At 42.4% G+C, this 26,359-nt stretch overlaps 1 protein-coding gene and 1 long non-coding RNA gene across 2 annotated transcripts in view; one reads left to right on the top strand and one right to left on the bottom strand.

The window, feature by feature from the left end:
• Positions 1-23,816, top strand: part of LOC119658822 — a 136,136-nt gene extending 112,320 nt beyond the window's left edge. The window contains exon 2 of the mRNA XM_038066553.1: positions 21,376-23,816. Within this exon, the coding sequence (XP_037922481.1) occupies positions 21,376-22,409 (1,034 nt within the window). The 3' untranslated portion in view covers positions 22,410-23,816. The remainder of the gene's footprint in view (positions 1-21,375) is intronic.
• The window catches only part of LOC119658824, a 112,343-nt gene continuing 99,277 nt past the window's right edge, over positions 13,294-26,359 (bottom strand). The window contains exon 3 of the long non-coding RNA XR_005250288.1: positions 13,294-13,413. This is a non-coding gene — a long non-coding RNA (uncharacterized LOC119658824). The remainder of the gene's footprint in view (positions 13,414-26,359) is intronic.

Raw genomic sequence — 26,359 nt, 5'->3', positions numbered from 1 at the left:
TCGGAAATCAGATTTCCCTCATTATCTCGGCAGGATAAGCATCGAGGTGTATAAGACTTCATCCTGCTGACTTGTTGGTAAAAATTCCGCGCCTGATGCGGTTGCTCTCTGTACTTTTCGAGTTCACAGACCTGTTGGTTCTCCCAGGCTTTCTTTTTCCGTCTATGAAGTCGCTTCTCCGCTCGACGGAGTTCGTGATAAGTCTCTGCGTGTGCCCGCGTTCTTTGAGAATGGAACATTACTCGGTATGCGGCATTCTTCCGTTCCGTTGCTAGCTTACATTCAGCGTCAAACCATCCGTTCCGACTCCTTTTGCGGCTGGGGACAAGTATGTTTGTGGCCGTATCAATGATACAGTTCTTCAGGTGGTTGTGAAGATCATTTGTTGATGCTTCATCTCCCGGATCTCTGTTGACTGCGGTTATTGCGGCATCCATTTCCCTTTTATAGTTGGCAGAGGGCTGTGTTGTGGATGACTTCAGTGTTAACTCTCGCCTGATTGTCAGAGGGAATTGTAGGTGCTGTTAATATTCAAGCTCGGAGCACCATGCCAACGAGATAGTGATCTCTGTCTATATTGGCCTCCCTATATGTTCTGACATTGAGCAAGGCTGAGAGGTGGTAACGTTCAATCAGCGCGTGGTCAATTTGGTTGAAAGTGGCCCCGTCTGGACCGATTTCTGCGCAAACCAGGTACTTCCAACAACCATTTCATGTGATATTGGTAACTGAATAATCCGCAGTCTGTTATCATTGGTATCCCTATGAAAGCTATGGGAGGCGAATTATCACCTGAACACGGGCTCCGTCCCTACTTGACTGTTGAAATCTCCAAGTATGATTTTGATATTATAATTGAGACAGACTTCAAGGGTCCGCTCAGCTGCCTCATGGAAGGTATCCTTCTCCGACTCTGCAGTCTCCTCTGTAAAAGCGTGAACGTTTATGAGGTTTATATTTCTAAACTTGCCTCGCAAACGCAGAGTGCATAGCTATTCGTTTATGCGTTCAAAACGATAACAGCAAGTTTGATTTTGTTGCCAACTAAGAAACGTACTCCGACCACATGGTTTACTGCATGGTGTAGCGACTCTTCTCCAGAACACCGGTCCCTATCCTTCGCATCTCTTGCAACGTTGTTATATCAGCCTTATATTGAGACAGGGTACCGACAAGCTGCTCAGCAATATTCGATCTGTACAGGGAGCGCAGGTTCCATGAGAAAATACGCAAATCGTTAATCAGTTGTCGTTGTCGGGTTCGTCGTTGTAAAATCTATCCTGTCCAAGGCTCCTTCCGTGGCTTTGTAACATCGGTTTTCCATGTAGGACAAAGTACAGCCTTACCCAACTCAAAACCTGGAGGATCAGGTGGTATATTTAGTCCCGTTTTTAGTCGCGGGAGACTCGCCTTCATCCTTCTCCGTCTGCAGTTTTTCATGAAGAAAGAACTCCCAGCTATCACCACGTGGAGGTGGAGATAGGGTTTAGTAGTAAAGCTGTTGGTGTTGGTTCAGCAAGTGTTTTTCCCAGGTATTCCACGTTTCGGCCTGGGATCTATGCTACCCTTTGACCTAAATAAAGAGAGTCATCCATGCAAAATTGGCGCCACATGAAGAAAGCTTGAGTTCGTTCTTAAAGGCGAGCAGCCAGACCCTGAAGTAGGTCCCGTATAACCGACCTATTAGAGTTACTTCTTCGTATTTTATCTTTAACTAAACTGCTCCCTTTTATTACAAAAACACTAGATATACTATTGTGAGGCAATATATCACAGTCACTCCAAATATCAGATACCTCGACCCGAGAATAATCAGGCTGCAATCAAAAACATACAATCAATTGAAGCTCATCATGGCTTAGCAACAATCCAGCTTAATTCGCTGATACCAACATTTTCAGAAGAATTAACGGAAAAGCCTATTATGGTATTTAAACTTTTTTAAAGTTTACTGACCGGAAGCATATAAAGCAAATGATCTGCAAAAGCAAGCAAACTGGAGAAAAGAACAAAATGGGGAAAAGATGTAAACTGAATAAAAAAAACGCAGCATGGGCGAGTTGTAATAAATTTCGAACCGGTTGTGGTTACTGCAAAATAAGGTTTCCATTTCTTTATTTATTCTTTTTTCTGAATTTGTTCATGATGATTATTTTCAAGAAAAATTAGTCCATTTTAAGGTGAAGCGGTTAAACTACAAATTCAGCATTTATTCTGGGAACTGGACAGACATGAGATAGGAATGGGCAATGAAAGAGTATATGGATTTGCAAAAACCAGCTAATTACTTAATTACTCACTTTATAGGTTTAGTGGGCAGTAAACTTGTCTATTCAATGATGAAACAAGCCAAGCCATAGTAACTGATTTTGTAAATTAGCTCTTTAAATGCATAGAACTGTGTATTACAATTTTATTTGACTTTTATAGAAATGTATTCGGTTTTCAACTATATTGTAACCCGGAGATGGGTCTTCTCATAGAGAGGGCTGGCTAGGAACTGAAGCAAACTTCAAAGTGCACAAGTCTTTATATATAAAGATGCCCAATATCTGCCAACCAGGCGGATGAAGTGAGGTTTAGCAGATCAAACGATGACCGCCATGTTCCATTCTCTTTGGTGATGACTACGCGGGAAGATAAAATTCCAAGTTCTCTTCTCTATTGTTACCCAAAGCCAGCTTCGACTGATGTTTGCGTTCGCATCAGCCCTGGTCCAAGGCTTCGCCATTGTCGCTGTCCACGTTGACACATCGACCTCCGGTTGATACCCCGGCCGGTGCCGAAAAATCCTGAAAGCTAAGGTCCTCAACAGCTTCAATGTGGATCACCAAGCTAGCCTTCTGCATAGTGTAAAACCGTTTGATAATAATGCATGGCGTAAACGAGCAGCAATAATCAGCCCGCAAATGAAGTGATTTGTGAGGGCATATTGCGATTAATGGTGTAATTTTCTATTTAATGAATTACTTTTGGGGCCCATAGCAGATCACGTAGTGAAATATAAATGTACATTAAGGGTCCTAGGGGACCCGTGCGTGTACGCATAATCACACCGTCTTCTTCGGATACAGATCGATTTAGAGGCCACAATCAGAGCCTCGCCATGACTGGCACTGCGGTACTGGTTTAAGAGTATACTGAGTGCAGGGTCAGCATTCATAACAGTCGATGTGAGGCTTATCTTTACGACGACTAAGGCGAATAAGTAGAAGTAGCACAACTGCAACCACCATTAAACTCCCATAGAGATCAACCGTAAATAACCGGTCTCAGAGCACATTTCCCTGGGATCCCCCCAGAACATATGATTTCAAAGGGCCTTAAGGGTTCCCATGGTACCAGATAGCCCTCGGTGTGGCTTTGTAGCAAAGACCACTTTCAATTAGTCCTTTACTAACACCGGTCTAATTGCTCGAGTACGTTGGGATGGCTTTTGTCAACGAGTTGGCGAGAATCAGCTCGGTGCGTCAATTCCCGCTCTGCGTACAACGCAACACATATTACATCATAAGACATTACTGATACAAAACACAGCAGACTGATGGCTGTCCACCACCGGCACTATTGTTATTCGCCTCCGTCGTTGGAAAGCAGCGCGCGCGTATGTGTTAGCACATCGAATCGTATTACTGGTAGCAAGGAACTGGCTACCGTCCAATACGTGAACGCCTATGTCGTTAAATTACGCATGTTGCAGCACATTGAACACATGCAGAGAACATGAAACCAATCTTCAGGGTCTGTCCCACACAGAACCCAACCCTGACGGGAAGTAAGGTTTCGCGAGAAGAGGAACTCATTCAGGCTATCTTACTCCGTCAGGAGGAACCCGATCTCAAGCCACAAAGAAGCCTCCTCTAGCAGACACGCTTTTGACGTACTCATATGTGACCCGGTCTTGCCTATATTCGTTCCATCTAAGCTGCCACTTAGATGTTACACTCTCATTTAACAAACTTTTGACCACAAACGGTTTTAAGCCCTCCACGTGATCCGCCATAACTAAGTTTGCAGCAAAGGTATGCCTTTTCTGATCCTGTAGGCCGTGGCACGCTTGACTATCTCTAGATCAAGTAGAGGAACACCCAACAAGACCTGCATGGCGTCGGTCAAAACCGTGCGACTTAGGAAGATACGCTAACAACGCTACTCGCTGACAAGCGCCGAACAGTTTCTGCATTGCTCTGCATTGTCATTGCACAGGCAAGGAAGGTTCCCTCATATATTGAGCAACTTATGCTACCACCACTTATCCTTTGGTACATTTCGTAGGCAGCATTTAAAACTGCAACTTCAGACCGGTAGTTATGTGCGACCTGTTTGGTGAGTATGGAATTTTTATTTCAATTCGTTTCATTAATAATTATGGACCCAGATGACATTATTCAGAGCGGATGGAAGTTCTGTAGTTAGCTTCTTTACATGGCTGAGTGTAGGGCGGTTCACTTTGTGTCGAATTAATTAGCCTAAGGCATGGCATCTTATAGTTATATCCAGATGGGAAACTCTTCATGTAGAGTTCATGTAGGACCCTATTATAGGTTCCGGAGGACGAGATATTCTTTGTGCAAGTATTTGCGGAAGATCTAACTATTATAACTCGCGACAAACTGGTTGCATTTGGATGAATGGAATGAACATATCAACACATCAGTGGTGAAATCCATTTCGATACTTGCATGTGCCGTTTCACTAACAGCAGAATGCTGGCTGACACAAATTTAAAAGCTCAGTTACTCAGCTTTAGAGTGATGAAAACTGTGTTCGCATCACTCAAGTTGTCCTGAGTCTACATACTCGTTCATTTCGAGGTCAAATAGTAAGTGGATTATCGCATACTTGAGGGTGTAGAAAGACGCCCAGTCCAAGGCCTGTCCATCCACTTGGAAATTACTATCCAAATATCGGATGATCCGCATTCAACTGACCGGCACCACACGAGCAATCAGATCACGCCTAAGAATATCGATGAGCATTGGACTGCCATTAAAAATCCTCTTTTCTCGGGTGCTGCGCAAGTCGTTGACCACGTCCCGAAGAGGCGTCATGAAATCTGGCTGATTGCGGATTCGAGAAGCGGATTAATGAACGGAAGGGACTGAAGGTTCAATTGACCGAGGTTTGAGGAACTCCGATATCGAGCGAAATCCCGAGAAGTTCAACGTAATGTGCCCTGTGGCAAAAGAGAATTTGCATTTGCACTGGTCAGAAGTGTATACCACATCATGAAATAGGTTGCATGTGGTCGCAAACCAAACGATGCCAACGGTCGACTTCTGATCCATGATGATGAACAGCTGAAGAGGTGGAAATAACTCATCACCATAGTTGTTAACCCATGAGTTTCTAACTAGCAGGTTTCCTGCCAAGATCCCATTCATACCTCATAGCGCTGTAGTGCACGTAAATATTAATTCGGTTAAACTCATCCCTAGCTCCATCAATCCGTTCCGCGATTGTGACGCGTTTACGATGCACATGCACTCAGTATTCCGCTGCTTAAGCTCAAGTCAGCTGTTCCACTAAAAAAATGAGTAGATCATCCGCGTAAACAACGCATTGAACCATTGAATTAAGCTCTGTCAACTGTTCATTCATAATCAGGTTCCATATAAATGGACCTGCGGGCAGCGGGGCTTCATATTAATCCATACACGCTCACTGACACCTTGGACGAATGCTTTTCTACCATGGAAATAGCTCCTCCACAGAGCTAATTTCTAGCAGTCACACTCACGAAGATTCGGCATTACAGATGTCCAAGTCAAGTAATTATAGGCGCCTTTGAAATCTATTAAGGTTCCAAGGAAGTATTTGCTAACATAATGGACAACAAAGTCTTCCACATGCACTAAAGTGTCGTCGGTACATCTACCAGTACGGAAGTCATACTGCCTGTTCGACGCCAGATGGGATGTTTTGGATCATAATACCCTCTCGAACCTTGACAAGGGCCGCGAGAAGAGATATAACCCTGTACGATCGAGGATTGCTCTTATCCTTCTCTAGCGACTTCAGGAGCACAACAACCCTAGCTGTCTTCCAGGACCGACGCATGGCATCCAGTGTTCTTCTTTAGACTGGCTTAGAAGCTACATATACATGTACAGACTACCTTTCCAGTCTTCAATATTGAGTAACGGGCAAGCATTGCCTCGAAGATGATCTGCATTCCAAGATTACGGTAAATGCTTGTCGCGTAAGGCTTAGCGTGTCCAAATGATCTTCCCATGGAAAGCATTATCGAACAGGTATTGATTGCTGGAGAAGCAAATTCTATGAAGTCCTGCAATGAAGAATAGGGGTAAATACGTATCTGCTGTAACCGTTGTGCCTTGTTCTACTCCAACAAAGCACAAGGTCATGAATCTGATCAAACTCTCGAACGCCGATTATTGACTCCTCAAAGAAATAGGACCGGGAGCTTTTAAACAAATGTCGAAGGTGAGCAGCGGATGGTAGTCATCATCATACCAAAGACCGAGCTCTTTTCCTTGAGTTGACCCTAGTCCAGCTCCCCTGGGGAAGCTAAAAGGGGTATTATCATCAGAAAAAAGGTGTCAAGAAGCTCGGCGATTGAAAAATGCAATAGTTTAAATTTTCGGTCGATTTCATTTAATGCCACTTTTCTGGATTGCTGATAACTTGCAAATTCGCAAATCGACTATCCACGTGATGTTCTTATCCTCAAGATGATATATAGATAAATGGAAATAACCGTGGACTTGCGTCAGAACTTACACGAGACATTCATCAAAGAGAGTGCTGACCCCGCGTTATCGATCACACAAATCAGCAGCCAGCCTGCGTTGAGCTCCAGGTTACCACGGGAAGGTATGGTCACCTGCGTTGCATCGAGGCGTGACACTTTCGTATGTAATCTGATAAAGAAAACGCAAAAATCGCTCTCATGATCCTTGATATGATCGTAGATAACTGCGATGCATGCCTGCATGCTGGTGTCTGAGAATTCCGAGAATCATGATGTATCCTGAACGCCAAACTATCCATCAAAGAATGCGAAAGCAATCGCAGTCTTCCATGCTGCTGTAAAATCCAAGCCACATTTAAAAAAGCTCGCCTGGGTCTATATTCCACCATAATTCAAGCATCGATGTTTTCGACTAGTAGATCAACCAAGGGTGATCGTACTATGTCCTAAAATGGCTATTGTGCCCCTACACTGGTTATAGTATATGTATTACCTATTGTGTCTCGTTTAAGCCTATAACCTACAAAAATTTTATTATGTTCCCCAATTCCAAGTGTATCAACCTGCATCTGGTATTAAGTGTTTTCTCTGGTGCCCCAGAACATGCGTGGAGATTTCACCACTCTTCCCATAGAATCTACAGACAGTGACCAGCAGCACCCTGGACTCTTCGATTCATGGTAGTTTCATCCAGTAAAGTCTACTCAGCCGTCCCTCTTCCTTTTTCAGCGTAGTAGTCATGAACCCATTTCCGACTTTACAGAATGGTTCTAGCTGGTGTAGCAGGGTCCCAGCTCCTTTCCTGGCCAGCTCGTCTGTCACCTCATTGCTCTCTAATCAATTGTGATCTGAACCCAAAGTATCCACACTTAATTGAGCGACCCAGTCCTGTTCAGTCTGTTAAGACATTACCGTTTGAAATTCAACTGGTAGAACCCAAGTACCTTAATCGCTGCTGGTTATCGGCTAGAATAGCAATGTTCAGCCTTTATAGATTCTTTCGAGGCTGAGGAAGCACATCTAATTGTGGTTTCCCCCTGGAAAATGTTGATATGCTCATGCGTTGGTTCAAAGTACATTTGCTCGGTATCAATAACCCCGGCGACCTTTTTCTCTTCTTGTCATTGCCATGATCTCCTAGTGTGCCTCATTATTCCATTATGTTTATCAAAATTAGACCTTGTTGTCATGTTATCCCTGGGTATCGGTAACTGAGGATACCGCCTAGAAAGAATATCAATTTTCCCTTGATTAAGGCAGCTTCCCACCCTAGTGCTTCCTGCATCTGTTTGTGCAGATCGAGAAGAGACTTATTGTAATGTTTATCCAGTGCACCTTTGTCCGAACGGCTCAGTGGTTAGAGCACTAGGCTCTCAATGCACAAAGTCGTGTTTCAAGTGTCGCTAGTGGCAGAGCGACTTGTATCGCGACTGGATGTTGGGTACCAATAGACTGGATGAGTATCTAAGTCAAATTCAAGTTAATAACAATGGACGAGAGCAACGCTGGCTACATTAAATCCTACACTGTACTTGTTGTTTAGGATCTGCGGGATCCTAAGTCCCCATCCACTTGATGGTGGACCGGACTAAATGAGGAGCAACTTACTCCCTCGTTTTTTAGTCCATGGATCCCTAGTATTGGAGCGTAGCACCCCAAGCATTAAGAATTGAAAAAATCAAAAATTTTTCGACTGACGGTTTCGTCCAGGGCGTAAGTTGCTCCTCATTTAGTCCGGTCCACCATCAAGTGGATGGGGACTTAGGATCCCGCAGATCCTAAACAACAACCTAGCTCTAGTCTAGCTTAGACTACAACGACTGGGGTTTCAAGTCCAATATAATTCGCAACCTTGTCGTGTTTTTGCGATGATAAAAGGGAGCGTCTTTCCACCTGTTGGCACTTTCGGTCACGCTGCTCCCAGGGCAGAGGTGAGGCAGCGTCTGATGAGTTGCCTCTGCCCTGGACGAAACCGTCAGTCGAAAAATTTTTGATTTTTTCAATTCCTACACTGTACTGTTACTGTCTTGACTGTTCGGGCTCATTGGATTGTCGCTCCAACGATTATTATTGTTGACTATCCAATGCAGCATTGCCAGAATCCATTCCCACTTTTTTACTGCTATGGGCGTACGAGTTTTCAGGACCCTTGCAGCTTTCCGACATATGTTTTCATCATGTGTCTTCCAGAGTACTGTTTGATCTAGTATGATTTCCAAATATTTGACCACTGTTACTTATCTCCCCTCTACGCCATACAGTCGAATGACTCTCAAGTGATCAACCTTGTACTTCCTAGTCAATAGTACTATATTGGTTCTTGCTGGATTTATACGCTAGCCAGCTTTCTTGCATCAGTTACTAGTTGTTCGTAGTCCAGTTTGGATTCTGTCACATAAAGTAGCCTCATATTTACCCCTACAGATTAAAACAATGTCCTCAGCGTAACCCTGGATCTGTATTCTAATGTTTGTTCGTTCTTCTAGGAATGCGCCAACTGCCGTACTCCGCATTAACAGTGATAATATCCTACGTCGTGAACAAACTTGAATAGTGTTCATGGTAATAAAATTTCTGCCTGTCGGTACTTCTATTTGCCTACTCCCGAGCCCATCCAGAATTCCAGGGTCTTTGCTACTCCATTGTGGATTAAGACATCTCGAATTTCTGTGTGCAATGTGTTATCGAACTCTCTTTCGATGTCCAAAAACGCACACAGTGTTATTTATCTTGTTTCTATAGCATCCTGTCATTTGTCAGCTGACACTTGCGTGTCTAAGTCTAGGTTGCCCAGCTTTTCTACTTCTGTGGACAGGAAATCATCTTCCATACTCAATCCTGCCCTCTCAGCCTCTATGGCTTCTGGGACTCCTTCGGGTTCACTCGATTTATCTTCCCTTATCCTTCCCGCACCTTTCCTTGATTTCTCCCTATGCACGTGCACAAGTATGCTACCGAATCTGTATTTGATGAGACCGTTACAGCGTTTAATTGCCTCCAAAGATCCGTCATCTGTCCCGATCGAAGAAGTTTCCCTTCGCCCTCCTCCTTACTCTCAATGACTGCGTGTGGAGATCAATGCTTTGAGTGGTGAACCAGCCCAGAAGCTTTCCCGCTTTGGGAAGCTAGACTGTCATCATGTGTGCCCCTAGTTTATTATCCTCAGCATATGTTGACAGTTTCATTACCTTTCAGCCTGGCAATTTCGGGCAATTTAAGTTTGTCCGCCGTGTCCTCCGTGGCGCAGTCTACCAGTATAAAACCAGATCGAAAGCGTATGCGGGTGAAGACGAGCTTCTTATTCCATGCTTCACAACTCTCCATGATAATGAGGTTTTCGGTGATTTCCTGCAATTTATGAGTGAGTATTTACTTCTCGAATACTTTCGTCAGAATGATCACTTGAATGCTCTTTACTGCATTAGCATAGCTAACGGTGGGTCTCCAGGCTCCTATCTTCCACCTGACCTTTGCGCGAGATTTACCACCTCTTGGGCCCAGGTTTCGTTCTCCTGGGAGTATTCAGCTCTTGTTGGTCTATCTCCACTGCTCGTTAATTTCTTGGCTCCGATGCTGGCGGTCAAAGTATATTCGGAACCCGCTTAAACCCTCATGTGGTAGTTGTCTATGCCTGGTAGGCAAATTTGTATGAGGTACTGGGCATCTGCTCTAGTCAATAGTAAGTAAGGTGAAGCTTGCTCCCTAAGGGGACCAGGTATGAGTGAGGCTTTATTTAAATGCAGTCAGCTACCCCCGACTGTATACTATAAAATGGCCACGCTTTACTTAACACTCTTGATTGGGGTCGCCTCACATAGGGAGTTGCTATCACTACTTGCTAATGGTCTTTTTATACAGGCGACTTGGCTTTTGGAAAGGCACATGTTAACTCCAGAGAGAAATAGGCATCAAGGCATTACAAATCGCCCGATTGTGGCACCACGTGAAGTAAACTTTCCATGGATCTGTTTGGAAGAAGCTTGAATGCAGCAGGTGCTTTAGGGCCTCAAATTCTTGAACACACACTATGCATTTCGAAATCTAGGTTGGAAGCCAAACGTCATCTAACATAGCCGCCTGGATCTGAGACCTTGGTTTGAACCGGAAACATGGCCGGTTAATCAACTGTCCTGAGGGCGTATTGGGGAAAGTGTGAGAACAGCAAGTTTTTTTCTCCAGACGGATAACCTCAGGAAGTTCCCCGGAGAGTCCTTGCCGCTAATATTCTTAGCTGTATTTACGTTGTAGAAACTTAGCCAAAGGTTACCCAACCAATTTCGATCGCCTATGCACATCACGTTGTCCGCCACGAAATCTGGCCTCTACGATACCCTCCAACGTTTATTGTGCAAAGGATGCTGATGCCTGCATGTGCAAATCCAATTAGTGAAGTACGTTTTATAATTGCAATGCGGACAAGTCACTGCAGGTGACTTTTATTCTCGTAGTTTATTACATCACTTTTCTATGTTGAAGGTATTTTTTCAGGTTTGCTACCGCTCTAATGCAATCCGCAGCACGTCCTACTTCAGAAATTCTTCCACTAAAAATCATCGTCCGCCATTGGTTGCTCACCCGTCCTATTCAAAATCTTACATTAACATGCATAACATCCCGCTGAAAGGCGATAACAGTTGTAAATGTGAACTCAGCTTGCTTTTAAGCCTTATGAATCCAACTTCAGGGTTTTTTATGATCTCCTGGAAGGCTGGTTCTAATATAGATGTAGAATGGAACGAAAATTATTCCAATATATCAGTAGTTCGTACTGATTTGGGTAAACTTCATCCTGTATTTAAGTTGGGACGCTCCTATACTTCAAACAAATGGATAATAAAAAAATCAAGTTGCTGGCTTAAATCTTTTGTTTCAGCTGAGACGTATTTGAAAGGTTCTTCTTAAGCATAGACAAATTTTGGGCTGTCTTCCAAAATATGACAAATAAATCTAAGGATAACTCTGCGTTTAGTTCAACTAAATTATTTTCCATAAATTTCTGAGGATGAATCATTAGAGTCATAAATGTATCGATGATCCAAACCTCTTCTTTTTTTATATACGGTGCAATTTGGGCAAGTTGTGCAAACTTTACTGCACTTTGCTCTGCGAATCCTCGAGAGTTCAGGCATCACTTTAACCTAGGAGGATGAATATTAGTCGTAAATGTCCTGCAATAGTTGTTTGGCTTGACATTTCACTGACTTCTGTATTCCTGCATGTTTAGCTTTCCTTTCAAGGCCTTCATAAACCTGTTCTCCTGTGGTGAGCCTGTAGATACCCTAACAGTCTACTGCCAACACTCTGGTCGCAGTTTTCTTTATATTTTGCTTTAAGGACTTTTATATTCAGCAAAAAGACGTGTGAGGTGTTTACACCCTTGCCCTTCTTCAATTGCAGATTGCATGATATACCTTTCTTATAATCTTCTAATATAGGGCATTTTCTCCAGTATTGATGTATCCTGAAGAGGGCTTTACGGAACGTTAAAATTGAAATAAATTTTCACTAGATTTGTTGTCCTCTGTCCTTCACGCTCCAAAAAACTCCGAACTCATGCACAACCTAGTGTACGTCTTTCACCCTATTTATACTATAGATGCCTATTTGGGTGTTAATAAATATACCCTCGCCTGCCATGGGCTAAATGAGCTTTCATTTTTCTTCAGCAAGATTCAACTTAAAACGAAACGTTTAATTTTTCACTGGAAATTTCCATTGCTTCTACAAAGGACATCCTCCAATCCTAAGAATTGTTGTCAATGTCTTTTACTAGGTAGTGACCGTGCTATTATAGCCCGTTATATATCATACATGCTACACCTCCTTTGTTCTACCCAGTAAGAAAGTCGTAGGAGCCACCTTTTTCAAATGATCATCCTTGCCTACTCTGCAACAAATTTTCATTTTGAGTTCTTCACATCCTGGGGGTTGGCCATCGCTAGATCTTTTAGGCTTTGAGTAGCCTTGACGTTCTCTAATATGTACGCGTATGGCAAATTGATGTTTCCCTTGTCGTTTACCTTTGGTTTTCACCTCATTTACGGCATCCCCTTCGGGTCTTTCCATGTAATGAGTCCTTTTATTAGGCGCCAGGTAGCTACCCACAGAATCTCCTACCTTTAACAGCATTTTTTTGTGTTTTTATCCAGGTGACTGGGAGTGTTGTTAAGTGTCCCTTTGTCTATTGTGGCACTGTCGGGACAGCGTGTTTCCGCTTTTCCTTTAGTCTTTCTTCCTCTTCTCGCCTATTCTAATGGATCCCAGTGGCTCTTTTCATATTTTCTATGGGTGGGTGTTGGGTGTTTCTATTTTCATTCTCAGCTACGCGAATAATAATTTCTCCAGATTATTACTTCGTTTTTGGATTGTCCTCCTATTTCTCTATTTTCTGTAACACACCTTTTCCCTTTCAATGGGCGAACGTCTATTGCAGATTCTGAACCTACCCTATCCTGTGTTCTTCTTAACAAATACAAGATACCTTATAACTTTTTCGGTGATTATGGAGTATTTTTTTTTAACAATAAAAAGAAATTTTAATTTTTCTATATATATTTATTAACAATATATTCATTAGCATTTTAATGTAAAAAATATTTAGGCATGAAACTCCTTAACGTGGGTTGTGCTACTTCGAAGATATCCCCCTTGAAAGAAAGGTTGTGGAGCGTCTCCATGATTTCAACTGATCGGCTTATCTGAAATCAAAAAATAAAATACCATTAGAATTAGATAATGTTGAAAATCAAATAGTTGAAAAATGACTAATCCACAGTATGTCTAAAAGGATTCATTGCTCGCAATAAATCGGATGATTTTAGATGGGATATAGGAAGTACTAAGACCTAATTCCATGTGAGTATTGACAGGGGAGCAAAAAGAAGACTGAAGGCCGACATTAGGGAGACAAGGGATAAGGTACGCCGGACATTGTCATCCGTCCTACTGCCCGTATCCATCCTGAGAAGTAGGAAGCAGACTCCTCTGTCGCCTGTCCTCTATTCCATTCCCTAGGTACCCTGTCCTCTGTCCAGTCTTCTCGTCTGTAAAAAGAGAAAAGAGGACAGAAGACAATTGGTGATAGATGCCGATGAAGATTAGGGATAGGGGACAGAGGGCAGGGTGGAGGCGGTAGCTGACAGGGATAGGAAACAGGGACGGGGGACCTGGGGCAGAGGAAGATAGGGATCAAGCGACGGCGGCATGAACCAGTGAATGGCACATGGGACAGCGAGCAAAAAGGGTTCAGGGGGGCATGAAGCGGAAAAGGGGACAGGGTACAGCGGACAAGGGAGAGGGTACACGAGCCGTAGGGTTGCCCACTGTCCCCTGCCCACTTTGCTATTTCCCATCTCTTACCCCTGTACCCTATCCCTTATTTTGCGGCCTCATATTCCCGTTCCAATACTTTCCCTTATCACCTATCCCGGTGTCCTCTGTCCCACCCCCTACCCACTATCTTCTGGTGGGGCAACTTTTCTCTTTTCGCTTTTCTCTTTTCCCTTTCCCCTTTTCTCTTTTCTCTTTTCTCTTTTCTCACTTCTCTTTTCTCTTTTCTCTTTTCTCTTTACTCTTTTCTCTTTTCTCTTTTCTCTTTTCTCTTTTCTCTTTTCTCTTTTCTCTTTTCTCTTTTCTCTTTTCTCTTTTCTCTTTTCTCTTTTCTCTTTTCTCTTTTCTCTTTTCTCTTTTCTCGTTTCTCTTTTCTCTTTTCTCTTTTCTTTTTCTCTTTTCTCTTTTCTCTTTTCTCTTTTCTCTTTTCTCTTTTCTCTTTTCTCTTTTCCCTTTTCTCTTTTCTCTTTTCTCTATTCTTTTTCCTAGTTTTCTTTTTTTTTCCCTTTTTCCTTTTTTACTATTTTCTTTTTCCCCTTTTTCCCCTTTTTCTTTTTCTATCTTCTATCTTCTATCTTCTATCTTCTATCTTCTATCTTCTATCTTCTATCTTCTATCTTCTATCTTCTATCTTCTATCTTCTATCTTCTATCTTCTATCTTCTATCTTCTATCTTCTATCTTCTATCTTCTATCTTCTATCTTCTATCTTCTATCTTCTATCTTCTATCTTCTATCTTCTATCTTCTATCTTCTATCTTCTATCTTCTATCTTCTATCTTCTATCTTCTATCTTCTATCTTCTATCTTCTATCTTCTATCTTCTATCTTCTATCTTCTATCTTCTATCTTCTATCTTCTATCTTCTATCTTCTATCTTCTATCTTCTATCTTCTATCTTCTATCTTCTATCTTCTATCTTCTATCTTCTATCTTCTATCTTCTATCTTCTATCTTCTATCTTCTATCTTCTATCTTCTATCTTCTATCTTCTATCTTCTATCTTCTATCTTCTATCTTCTATCTTCTATCTTCTATCTTCTATCTTCTATCTTCTATCTTCTATCTTCTATCTTCTATCTTCTATCTTCTATCTTCTATCTTCTATCTTCTATCTTCTATCTTCTATCTTCTATCTTCTATCTTCTATCTTCTATCTTCTATCTTCTATCTTCTATCTTCTACCTTCTATCTTCTATCTTCTATCTTCTATCTTCTTCTATCTTCTTCTATCTTCTTCTATCTTCTTCTTCTTCTATCTTCTTCTTCTTCTATCTTCTTCTATCTTCTTCTTCTTCTATCTTCTTCTATTCTATCCTCTTCTATTCTATCTTCTTCTATCTTCTTCTATCTTCTTCTATCTTCTTCTATCTTCTACTTCTTCTTCTATCTTCTTCTCTTCTATCTTCTTCTATCGTCTTCTTCTTCTATCTTCTTATATTCTATCTTCTTCTATCTTCTTCTATCTTCTATCTTCTTTTCTTCTATCTTCTATCTTCTTTTCTTCTATCTTCTTCTTCTATCTTCTTCTTCTTCTATCTTCTTCTTCTTCTATCTCCTTCTTCTTCTATCTTCTTCTATCTTCTTCTTCTTCTATCTTCTTCTTCTTCTATCTTCTTCTATTCTATCTTCTTCTATCTTCTTCCTCTTCTATCTTCTTCTATCTTCTTCTATCTTCTTCTATCTTCTTCTATCTTCTTCTGTCTTCTTCTATCTTCTTCTATCTTCTTCTGTCTTCTTCTATCTTCTATCTTCTTCTTCTTCTATCTTCTTCTATCTTCTTCTTCTTCTATCTTCTTCTTCTTCTATCTTCTTCTATCTTCTTCTTCTTCCATCTTCTTCTATTCTATCTTCTTCTTCTATCTTCTTCTATCTTCTTCTATCTGCTTCTATCTTCTTCTCTTCTATCTTCTTCTTCTTCTATCTTCTTCTTCTTCTATCTTCTTCTTCTTCTACTTCTATCTTCTTCTTCTTCTTCTTCTATCTTCTATCTTCTATCTTCTTCTCTTCTATCTTCTTCTATCTTCTATCTTCTATCTTCTATCTTCTATCTTCTATCTTCTATCTTCTATCTTCTATCTTCTATCTTCTATCTTCTATCTTCCACTTCTTCTATATAGAAGATAGAAGAAGAAGTGGAAGATAGAAGGAGAAGATAGAAGAAGGTAGAAGAAGGTAGAAGAAGATAGAAGAAGATAGAAGAAGATAGAAGAAGATAGAAGAAGACAGAAGAAGATAGAAGATAGAAGAAGATAGAAGAAGAAGAAGGTGGAAGAAGATAGAAGAAGATAGAAGAAGATAGAAGAAGAAGATAGAATAGAAGAAGAAGAAGATAGAAGATAGAAGAAGATAGAAGATAGAAGAAGACAGAAGAAAATAGAAGAAGATAGAAGAAGATAGAAGAAGAAGAAGATAGAAGAAGATAGAATAGAAGAAGATAGAATAGAAGAACAAGATGGAAGAAGAAGAAGATAGAAGAGAAGAAGATAGAAGAAGAAGAAGAAGATAGAAGAAGAAGAAGAAGATAGAAGATAGAAGAAGATAGAAGATAGAAGAAGACAGAAGAAGATAGAAGAAAAGAAGATAGAAGAAGAAGAATATAGAAGAAGAAGAAGATAGAAGAAGATAGAAGAAGATAGAAGAAGATAGAAGAAGATAGAAGATAGAAGATAGAAGAAGATAGAAGAAGAAGAAGATGGAAGAAGAAGAAGATGGAAGAAGAAGAAGAAGAAGATAGAAGAAAAGAAGATAGAAGATAGAAGAAGAAGAAGAAGAAGAAGATAGAAAGAGATAGAAGAAGATAGAAGAAGATAGAAGAAGATAGAAGATAGAAGATAGAAGAAGATAGAAGAAGATAGAATAGAAGAAGATAGAAGAGAAGAAGATAGAAGTAGAAGAAAAAGAAGATAGAAGAAGAAGAAGAAGAAGATAGAAGATAGAAGAAGATAGAAGAAGAAGAAGATAGAAGAAGAAGAAGATAGAAGAAGAAGAAGAAGATAGAAGAAGATAGAAGAAGATAGAAGAAGATAGAAGAAGATAGAAGAAGATAGAAGAAGATAGAAGAAGAAGAAGATAGAAGATAGAAGAAGAAGAAGATAGAAGAGAAGAAGATAGAAGAAGATAGAAGAAGATAGAAGAAGATAGAAGAAGATAGAAGAAGATAGAAGAAGATAGAAGAAGATAGAAGAAGATAGAATAGAAGAAGATAGAATAGAAGAAGAAGATAGAAGAAGAAGATAGAAGAAGAAGAAGATAGAAGAAGATAGAAGAAGAAGATAGAAGAAGAAGATAGAAGAAAAGAAGGTAGAATAAGTGGAAGATAGAAGAAGAAGAAGAAGAAGTGGCAGATAGAAGAAGAAGAAGAAGATAGAAGAAGATTGAAGAAGAAGATAGAAGAAAAGAAGATAGAAGAAGTGGAAGATAGAAGTAGAAGAAGATAGAAGAAGAAGAAGAAGAAGATAGAAGAAGTGGAAGATAGAAGAAGAAGAAGATAGAAGAAGAAGAAGATAGAAGAAGATAGAAGAAGATAGGAGAGAAGAAGATAGAAGAAGATAGAAGAAGATAGAAGAAGAAGAAGACAGAAGAAGATAGAAGAAGCAGAAGATAGAAGAAGAAGATAGAAGAAGAAGAAGATAGAAGAAGAAGAAGATAGAAGAAGATAGAAGAAGATAGAAGAGAAGAAGATAGAAGAAGATAGAAGAAGGTAGAAGAAGGTAGAAGAAGGTAGAAGAAGGTAGAAGAAGATAGAAGAAGATAGAAGAAGATAGAAGAAGATAGAAGAAGATAGAAGAAGATAGAAGATAGAAGAAGATAGAAGAAGATAGAAGAAGAAGATAGAAGAAGAAGATAGAAGAAGAAGAAGATAGAAGAAGATAGAAGAAGAAGATAGAAGAAGATAGAAGAAGAAGATAGAAGAAGAAGATAGAAGAAAAGAAGGTAGAATAAGTGGAAGATAGAAGAAGAAGAAGAAGAAGTGGAAGATAGAAGAAGAAGAAGAAGATAGAAGAAGATTGAAGAAGAAGAAGATAGAAGAAGAAGATAGAAGAAAAGAAGATAGAAGAAGTGGAAGATAGAAGAAGAAGAAGAAGATAGAAGAAGAAGAAGATAGAAGAAGATAGAAGAAGAAGAAGATAGAAGAAGAAGAAGTAGAAGAAGAAGTAGAAGATAGACGAAGATAGAAGAAGAAGAAAATAGAAGATATATAAAGAAAAAGGGGAAGAAGAAAAATAGGAAAAAAAGAAAAAGGGAAAAGGGAAAAGAGAAAAAAGGAAAAACAGTGGGAAAAAGGGTAGGGAAAAGAGAAGAGAGAAGAGAAAAGAGAGAAGAGGGAAGAGAGAAGAGAGAAAGAGAAAAGGGAAGAGAGAGAAGAGAAAAGTGGAAAAAGAAAAGAGAAAAGAGACAGAAAACAGTTCTGTCTGTTCTGGGCTGACAGTTCTGTCTGTTGTTTGTCGTCTCACGTTGTCCGTCTTTTTAGTCTGTCCTGTGTTCTGCGTCCCCATCTTGTCGCTGTTCCTCTCCCCTATTCTTTGCCCTTTGTCCAGAGAGAAGACAGAGAAAATATTGCGGAAACGGTTGACAAACGGAACGCAACGGGGACGAAAAGCAGAGAATGAAAGACAGACAGCAGGACTCAGGTGACATAGATTAGAGGGTAATAATTGGAGAGAGGAGACGGGAGCAGTGGAATGACGACACAGGGCGGAGGACAGATGAATAGGCAATTGTCCTCCATCCTTCCGTTCGCTCCCTGCTCCGGCTCTCCTCTCGTGCCCACTTCCCCGCTCTTGTCCTTGTCGGCATCCGGCATCGCCCATCGACATCTGCATCCCCGCATCCTCTGTCCCTTTTCAAGTGTACAAAGACACGAGGCAAGTGACTGAGGAGAATGCACACAGGGTTGAGGACAGAAGGCAATTCCTCAGTCCTCTTTCATCTTCTCCCTGGTCTTGTCGCTTCTCCTCTATCGTTGTCCCAATCCTCTGTCCCATACACCCTGCTGCCTGTCAATCATCTCCTACCTTTTGTTCTCCTAACCCTCTCTCTCCTTGCTGTCCCCTTCGACAGACGCCGACTATTCCCTCTGCATCTCTCTCTACACAAATAATAGAAAACAGGGGACAGGAACCAGAGCTGGACACAGGGCAGACTTTAGAAGACAGAGAAGGAAAGACAGGAGACCGGAGATAATATCGCCCATCGTCTGCTCTCTGTTCTGTACAGTGGGTCTCCTGCAATGGATGCTAACGGGGCCAGAGAGCAGGAGGAAGTATAGTAGATGGGCATGTAAGCAAACGACGGGGACTGTGGACTGGCGATAAGAGGCGAGTAAGAGGTCGACAGAGGACAGGAACAGGATACTGGGGAAAGGTTAAAGTACAAAGGACTGGCTGGACGGAGCTGTGCTGTCCTGTGTCTTGTTTTCCTCAGTCTCTGGTCGTCTCCCTGTCCCCCATTCCAATTTTCCCTCCTTTCTCCTTTCTCCTGTTCCGGCCGGGATCTGTTACCTACGTTGGGCAAGAGGGAGATAGGGAGCTGAGGACAGTGGGCAAGAGAGAAGAACAAGAGCAGAGGGCAGGCGACAGGACTGAGGAATGAGGATAATTCCTCTGTAATCCGTATACTGCCATTTATTCTCCGTTCCTGTCAAATCTCTCCTATTCTCTCCCTATCACTGCTGCCTGTCGCCGTGTTTGCTCGTCCCCTTTCCCCCTGTCTCCTGCCCACTTTTCGTTACTCCCCGATGTCATACGTTCCCTGCCTTCTCTAGAACGGGGCGCACGAGAGAAATAGACACACTGCAGAACACAGATGACAGAGAGAAAGAACAACAGAGGTAGCAGTGGAAGGAGACAAGGGACAGGGGACGAGCAAACACGGCGAACGAGCGCATTACATGCGTCATATGATCGACGACAAGGGACAGAAAACAGGGAACTAGTCTTTGCCGCATGTACTCTGTACTCTATCGTGAGCTCCGTGTCACCTCGTGCACTTTGTCACTCGTCCCTTGTCGTCTCCCTTCTGTCCCCTACCTCTGCTTCCTCTGCTGTCCCTCCTCCTTGTGCTCTGAGGCTGTCCGTCTCTGTGCTGTTTCATCTGTTCCTGTAAAAGAAAAGGGATGGCAGACGATACATAAGAACGGGCAGCGACGAATGGCATGAATAGAAAGGGATCGTTGCACAGAGATAAAAACAGAGGCACAGAAGGCAGACTTGAGGTCAAACTGCAGTTAACATAAGATAGAGAAAGGGGCGCAGGAGACAGGACAACGCAGCGGAAAATTCCCCTGTCCTCCTTCTTCCTCCTGGTGTCCTTTTCTTTTTTCCTCCATCCTGTCCACTGTTTTTGCCCTCTATTTCTGCGCAGAGAGCAGAGGATTGATGGCGGCGGTGGCCAACGGCAAGGTTTGGCGACAGATAAGAGTGGACAGGCGCAGAAAGGGCGGAACGGACGTCAGGTATAGAAGACGGGAGACAGAAGCAGCGCAGAAAAGGCAAGGTAGATAACAAGAGGTACATATCGCGGGACGGACTACCGAAGAGGGTGGACTGAGTACAGGAAGCAGCGACAGGGGAAAATGCGTAGACGACAAGAGGGAACCAAGGAGACAGGATGCTGACAACAGGACACAGGATAAAAGAAGAAGGGATTAGTGCCCAGCTTGCCGTGCCTTGCGTTCTGCTCACCGTTGTCCGCTGCCTTGGTCGCTGAAATCTGTCCTCTGTCGCTCTCTCTCAGCCTATGAAGGGCAGATGGTAGACGAAATGGACAGACAAGTTGTCCTTTTCTATCTGGCCTGTCCTGGGTCCCATTTTCTTACCCTATTGCCCCTTGCGTTTCCTCCCCTGTCCCGTTTCTCCTGTCCTCTATTCTCTGTCTTGTTTGCCGACCTTTAATCTCTATCCCCTGCCTCATCTCCCTTTTTTGGTTCTTGTCCGCTGTCTATCTCTCCTCTGCACAAAGAAAGAGAGAGTAGCAGCAGGCATAAAGTACCGGAGGGGGATAGGCAAAACCGGACGGAAATAATCGACAAGGGACAGTGAACTGGGGGCAACAGACGACGGAGGAGCACACGCAGCATAGGACGGAGGACAGAAGAAGGGATTATGTCCTGTTCCATATCCTCTGTTCCCTTCGCTTTGCCTTCTGTCCCCTGTACTGGCAGAGTTTACGCATGATAGGGGGCAAGGAAAATGGAATGGACAACAGAGGGCAGCAGCACATGTGATGCATTTGTCTCTTAACTATCAAATTTTCTAAATATGAATGCATTTTATCTCCGTAACTAAAAAATTGTCTATCAAATCTCACAAAGTCTTTTCTTTTTTTCAGTGTACGCCAGCAGCGCAGATCTAAATGTAGTCGACGATGGGGAAGGATCAATATACAATGGAGACGAAAATCACAAAGTATGGAACGGATCACAAGAGCATCTCCTCGACGGAATCAGCTCAGAAAATCATTACGAAGTTTTCTCAGGAGGATCTTCAACATTGGGCCGACCAACACGAGCACGTCAAATCAGTGCTCCGATTCCAGTCCCGCCACCACCAAAGGATGAAACCAAAAAGAAGAAGGATAAAAAGTCAATGAAACATTCTGGAAGTCAAAGCTTATCGGGAACCTTAATTCGTCCGAAACCAATTCATGCGAACTCGCTTCAACGACCAGGCTTGCATGCACCGCCACCAGGAAGTATGATCTATGGTCCGCTGGGTCCACCATTACCATCACGTCAATATCATACCGTCAGTCACCGCGCTTACGCTGCTAATGGAGGTGCTGGTCCATCTCCCGGGCCGCACCTATTACCTCCACCGATGGGAATGCCGGTGCATCACATGCCAGTCATGATGGCCCCACAATTTGCAACTCTTCAGCATCCCAGGACTAGTAAAAAGAAAAAGAAGGATAAGATGAACGGTATTCCGGTGGGAATGCCGGTTCCACCGCCACTATTCGCTTACCCTCCACAGGGTTCCCCTTCTATGCTTGGCGAGCCAAGGCCGCTTGCAATGAGCAATAGGAAGTTGGCACAATCTGTGGGTGGGGGTCTGGATGATTCTGGGAATTCCGGCGGTGAATCTCCCGGTGGTACTGGTATCTACAGACGCAAGGGACACCTAAACGAAAGAGCATTCAGCTACTCAATACGGCAAGAGCACAGGAGCCGGAGCCACGGATCTTTAGCTAGTCTGCAATTCAACCCGCCAGATATGAAGAAGGAGCGGGAAATTGCACAAATGGTTGCGGGATTAGATTTAAATGATGAAACAACGACCCTGAGCCGACGGAATATGGGCAACGGCGGACCAATGGCAGCTGGATATGGACCAACTGGAACATTCGGCAAGCCCCGAAGATAATTTATTGGATCGTAGGGAAATATGGGGTTCAGTTATAAATAGTTACAGTTGCTTGTATTTATTTTTGTTGCTTTCTTTGTTGTCGTAGTAGAGAATAGATTCCTCCACAATAAAAAAATAGTAAATGCAAACGGGAAAAATATGTAAACTAACCATAGATACAGGACCAACTTCACAGCTGGGGAGAAGGAGAATCTGTGGAACATCGCATTAAGACCTTCATCGATCGAATGAACAGTTAACTATGCGTACAAAAGTCACAATTACCGGAAATTCATGTGTTCTTTATGTTTGGAGTTCTGTAAAGGAACCGTTTGAAAAAAACTGGAATCTTACACAAGGAGCGAGATTCCCTGCATGTTATTGTTACCTCTGCTTTGCAATCGGGAAAACATAATAATTCCATGAAGAAGATACATTTTCCCTTATAAATAGCAAAACTGCTGCTGGTGTTTATGCGCTTCAGACATCTGCGGGAGTATATCGATAGGAACTCTATTTGGGACTGGAGCTGCCTGAATTTTCGTGGGAAACTACTGCAGCCTAAATTTCCACAATAAATGATGAAAGCTCAATCGAGTCTTGAATGGAATTTAAATTATTTATATAAATCTTTTCAGAAAGCATAAAGACCACACTGAGAGAGCATAAATGAAAATATTTTCCGAACATTTTTATAAATACAAATATTTATGTAAATCGAATAAATACGAGAAAAGATACAGATAAAATAGCTCTAAGATACATACATACACAAAACACATAAATCTAGTTTGAAAAATGCTAACTGATGTATATGTAGTATTCGTTTAGCGTTTCGAAAGCCAAATACATTCTAAAAATGCTATTAAAATATTAAATACGAAGCAACCTTCATATTCCTAAACTTGGTGCGAAATCGGTGAAATTGTAAAAATTCATTTAAACATTCGAAATTAGAAATTACTCAACAATTGTAACAAAGATTTTCTGGGGAAAATCATTTACTTACAAGAGACAGATAATCTTATTTTACAACGAATCTAAGTATCTTTTGTCGCCTTCTGAGGCGCTCTGACTCTATCTGACAGATATCATATGACATTCAATATTAAACGAGATGAAAACAACTTTATTATGTGCCTTACTAGGTCTTATGTTGTCCATAAGTGTAGAAAGTAATTTTTAGAAGTAGTTGTTATGGAAAGGACGGAAAAGAAATGTTTCGAAATTTTCTTTTGGAAAAACCACCTATTTTCGAAGTTTGGACGGGAAATTCGAGAAAATGTTGAATATGATATTTTTGATGTTATTTGTTTTATTTCTATACGTAAGTCGTAATCAGTAGATGTCATGTATAAAATCAAATAATATAATATGGATTATAATTTTGATGGTATGAATTAAAGTGTAAAATTGAAAATTTAAGAGCTGGTTTTCATTTGGACTTTCGAGAAAATGGGCTTGTTTACCCTGGTATGAAATGAATAGGGAAGGACATAAAAGCAGGTAAGCTCCTTTTGTATAGAAGACGGACCCACTTTTAGGAAACGAAAAAAAAATAGGAGCCATCACTTTCGGAAATCAATCGCTCACTAGATTTCCTGACGACCCCGTCTTTCAAGATTGAAGCCATTTAGCGTCCTGTGCGAGTGTTCCTACCGCTTCGGGCAATAGTTGTCCTGGAAGAAACAGGATATAGGGACTCAACAAAAACACTGTTCGGCATTATGTTCGCCCAGCAAGGGCATTGATCGGATCCCAATCCGTCTGACATGCAAGTGTTCTCCCTACAAGGTTCCCTGGTACCAGCATCTCTGCTAGTTTCTTTTAGGTTTATCCTTTCTTCAACGAATCTTGGCAGTGGAAGAGTAAGTGCTCTGGGTCCTCTGGGACTCCGTTGCAGTTTGAATAATCAATTTGCACCCGCACAAATATTGGCAATATCCTCCACATTAGAAATTGTGCTAGAATGATTTTCCCCATGTGGTCTCTCCAATCATTCCTTGATGATAAGGGTCAGACTGTGTAACCACAAATGCTTGTCGGCTATTGCCTCCTTCGACTCACTCTGTCTGCTATAAAGGAGATATCCTGGCTATAATAAGCAGCTTACAAGTATGCTTCGGCCCTGCTACATTGGGCACTACTTTCACCGGAGCTGTACTTGCCATCGATACTCTGTCGCAATCATTTGTGCGTGTTGCTTATAGATGATCATCGCATCTATCGGCACTACCAAGTATTTGATGGCCAGCTTGAAAGTTATGGTGTAATGGTACGATGGAAAGGGTGTTATTTCTCTTGTGCCTACGTCTTTTCTTCCGGAGGTGTCACTCCAGATATCTCCAAACAAGCCTCAGCACGTCCTATATGCCTCCTTTTTGCTAAATTTCCATAGGGAATAGTAGCGAAATAAGTAGATGAATATTCCCGAATCAATATGCACCGGAGTACAACCGCATCAGTAAGCAGTAACGAAAAAAGGACCCAGTTTCATGGCACCCTGACATATCATGAACCGCTGCCATCTGGGTTTAGGATGGCAGCCTCCTTAGGGCTCTTACCCAAGACCGAGAGGACCACTTTATCTGGATTCGGAACGACAACGTTTTTTAGTGTCTATCTTACGCCGAATGAGACGATACCGGACTTTTGACGCAGGCTTGATGCTTTGGAGGACACTATCTTAGGCACAATTGGGCGGATCCTGTCAGGGGTGACTTCAATGCTAGGGCGCTTAAAGGGGGCATGCCTCACTCAGACTCCAAAGGGAAACGAATTCTCGAAATGGCGGCGAGAACAGGACTGGTAGCTCTAAACACCGGATCCACCCCAACGTTCCGACGCCCGGGCTGCGAAGGAAGCATTCCAGACGTAACCTTCGCGCCGGAATCGCTGGTATCGCCGGTGGACGGGTGGTGAGTTCTGGAAGACTCCTCGGTAAGTGACCACCAATACATTACCTTCGAAGTGGTGAACACACACTCTCGGTGTGCGCCACCCTGACGATCTTTCTGTGCATGGAACGTTGCGAAAGTCAACACCGGGAGATTTGTCGAAACTCTTGGAACATATGGGGCCGCGCTGGAGGGTACTCCTGAGGGCGGTGACGCTGCAGCCGACGCTGTCGTAAATTCAGTTATGAATCTGATAACGATAGCTGCGGAGCCTTCATGTGCAGAAGGGCATCGATGTGTGACAAACCTTCTATGTATTGATTGATAGTGGAAATCGCAGAGCTTCAGAAGTAGTGCCACAGGCTCCTCTGCTTAAGACAACATCTAAACGATCGGGAGGAGGCATGTACCATAATGACGAAGTAAATATCAGCCAACAGGAGACTCCGCAGCGTAATAAACAGGAGCAAAGCTCGCTGCTGATAGGATCTAGTCGACGAGGTGAATGGAGACCCGTGGGGACTTGGTTACAAACTGGTAACCAGACAAACCAGGGCTCTGCGGAAACCCTGTTTACTTAAGGCCGAGCAGATGGACCGCATTGTAAGGGGACTCTTCCCTGCGCACCCCGTATGCGATGATGACGCCGGCGCGAAGAGCGCAGAGGACTGTCCACTTTTCTCTATAAAAAAGTTGCAACAGGCAGTCTCCTCTATGAAAATCAAGAAGGCGCCAGGATCCGATTGTATGCCAGCAGAGGTATACAAACTGGTATTCCAACACCAGCCAGACCTACTGCTTGGCGCATTCAACGCTTGCCTGAAAGAGGGCACTTTCCCTGCTCGTTGGAAAGTTGCGAGGCTTGCGCTGATCCACAAAGGGAAAGGCTGCTCCGAGTAGGCGTCTTCATACCGTCTACTATGTATGCTTGGCACTGCTGGAAAAGTACTCGAAAAGCTCATCAGAAGTAGACTCGAGAGAGATTTACCTCCCCGGCAGGTTGGTTCTAGAGCAGGGAGTTCCAAAGTTGATGTCATGCAAGTCGTGCATACCGTTCGACGAGCGGAGCAC

This window comes from Hermetia illucens, chromosome 6, assembly GCF_905115235.1.
Source record: "Hermetia illucens chromosome 6, iHerIll2.2.curated.20191125, whole genome shotgun sequence".
Classification (NCBI taxonomy): domain Eukaryota; kingdom Metazoa; phylum Arthropoda; class Insecta; order Diptera; family Stratiomyidae; genus Hermetia; species Hermetia illucens.
Note: the sequence above shows the minus strand (reverse complement) of the source record. Positions and strands in the feature narration are given on the sequence as shown.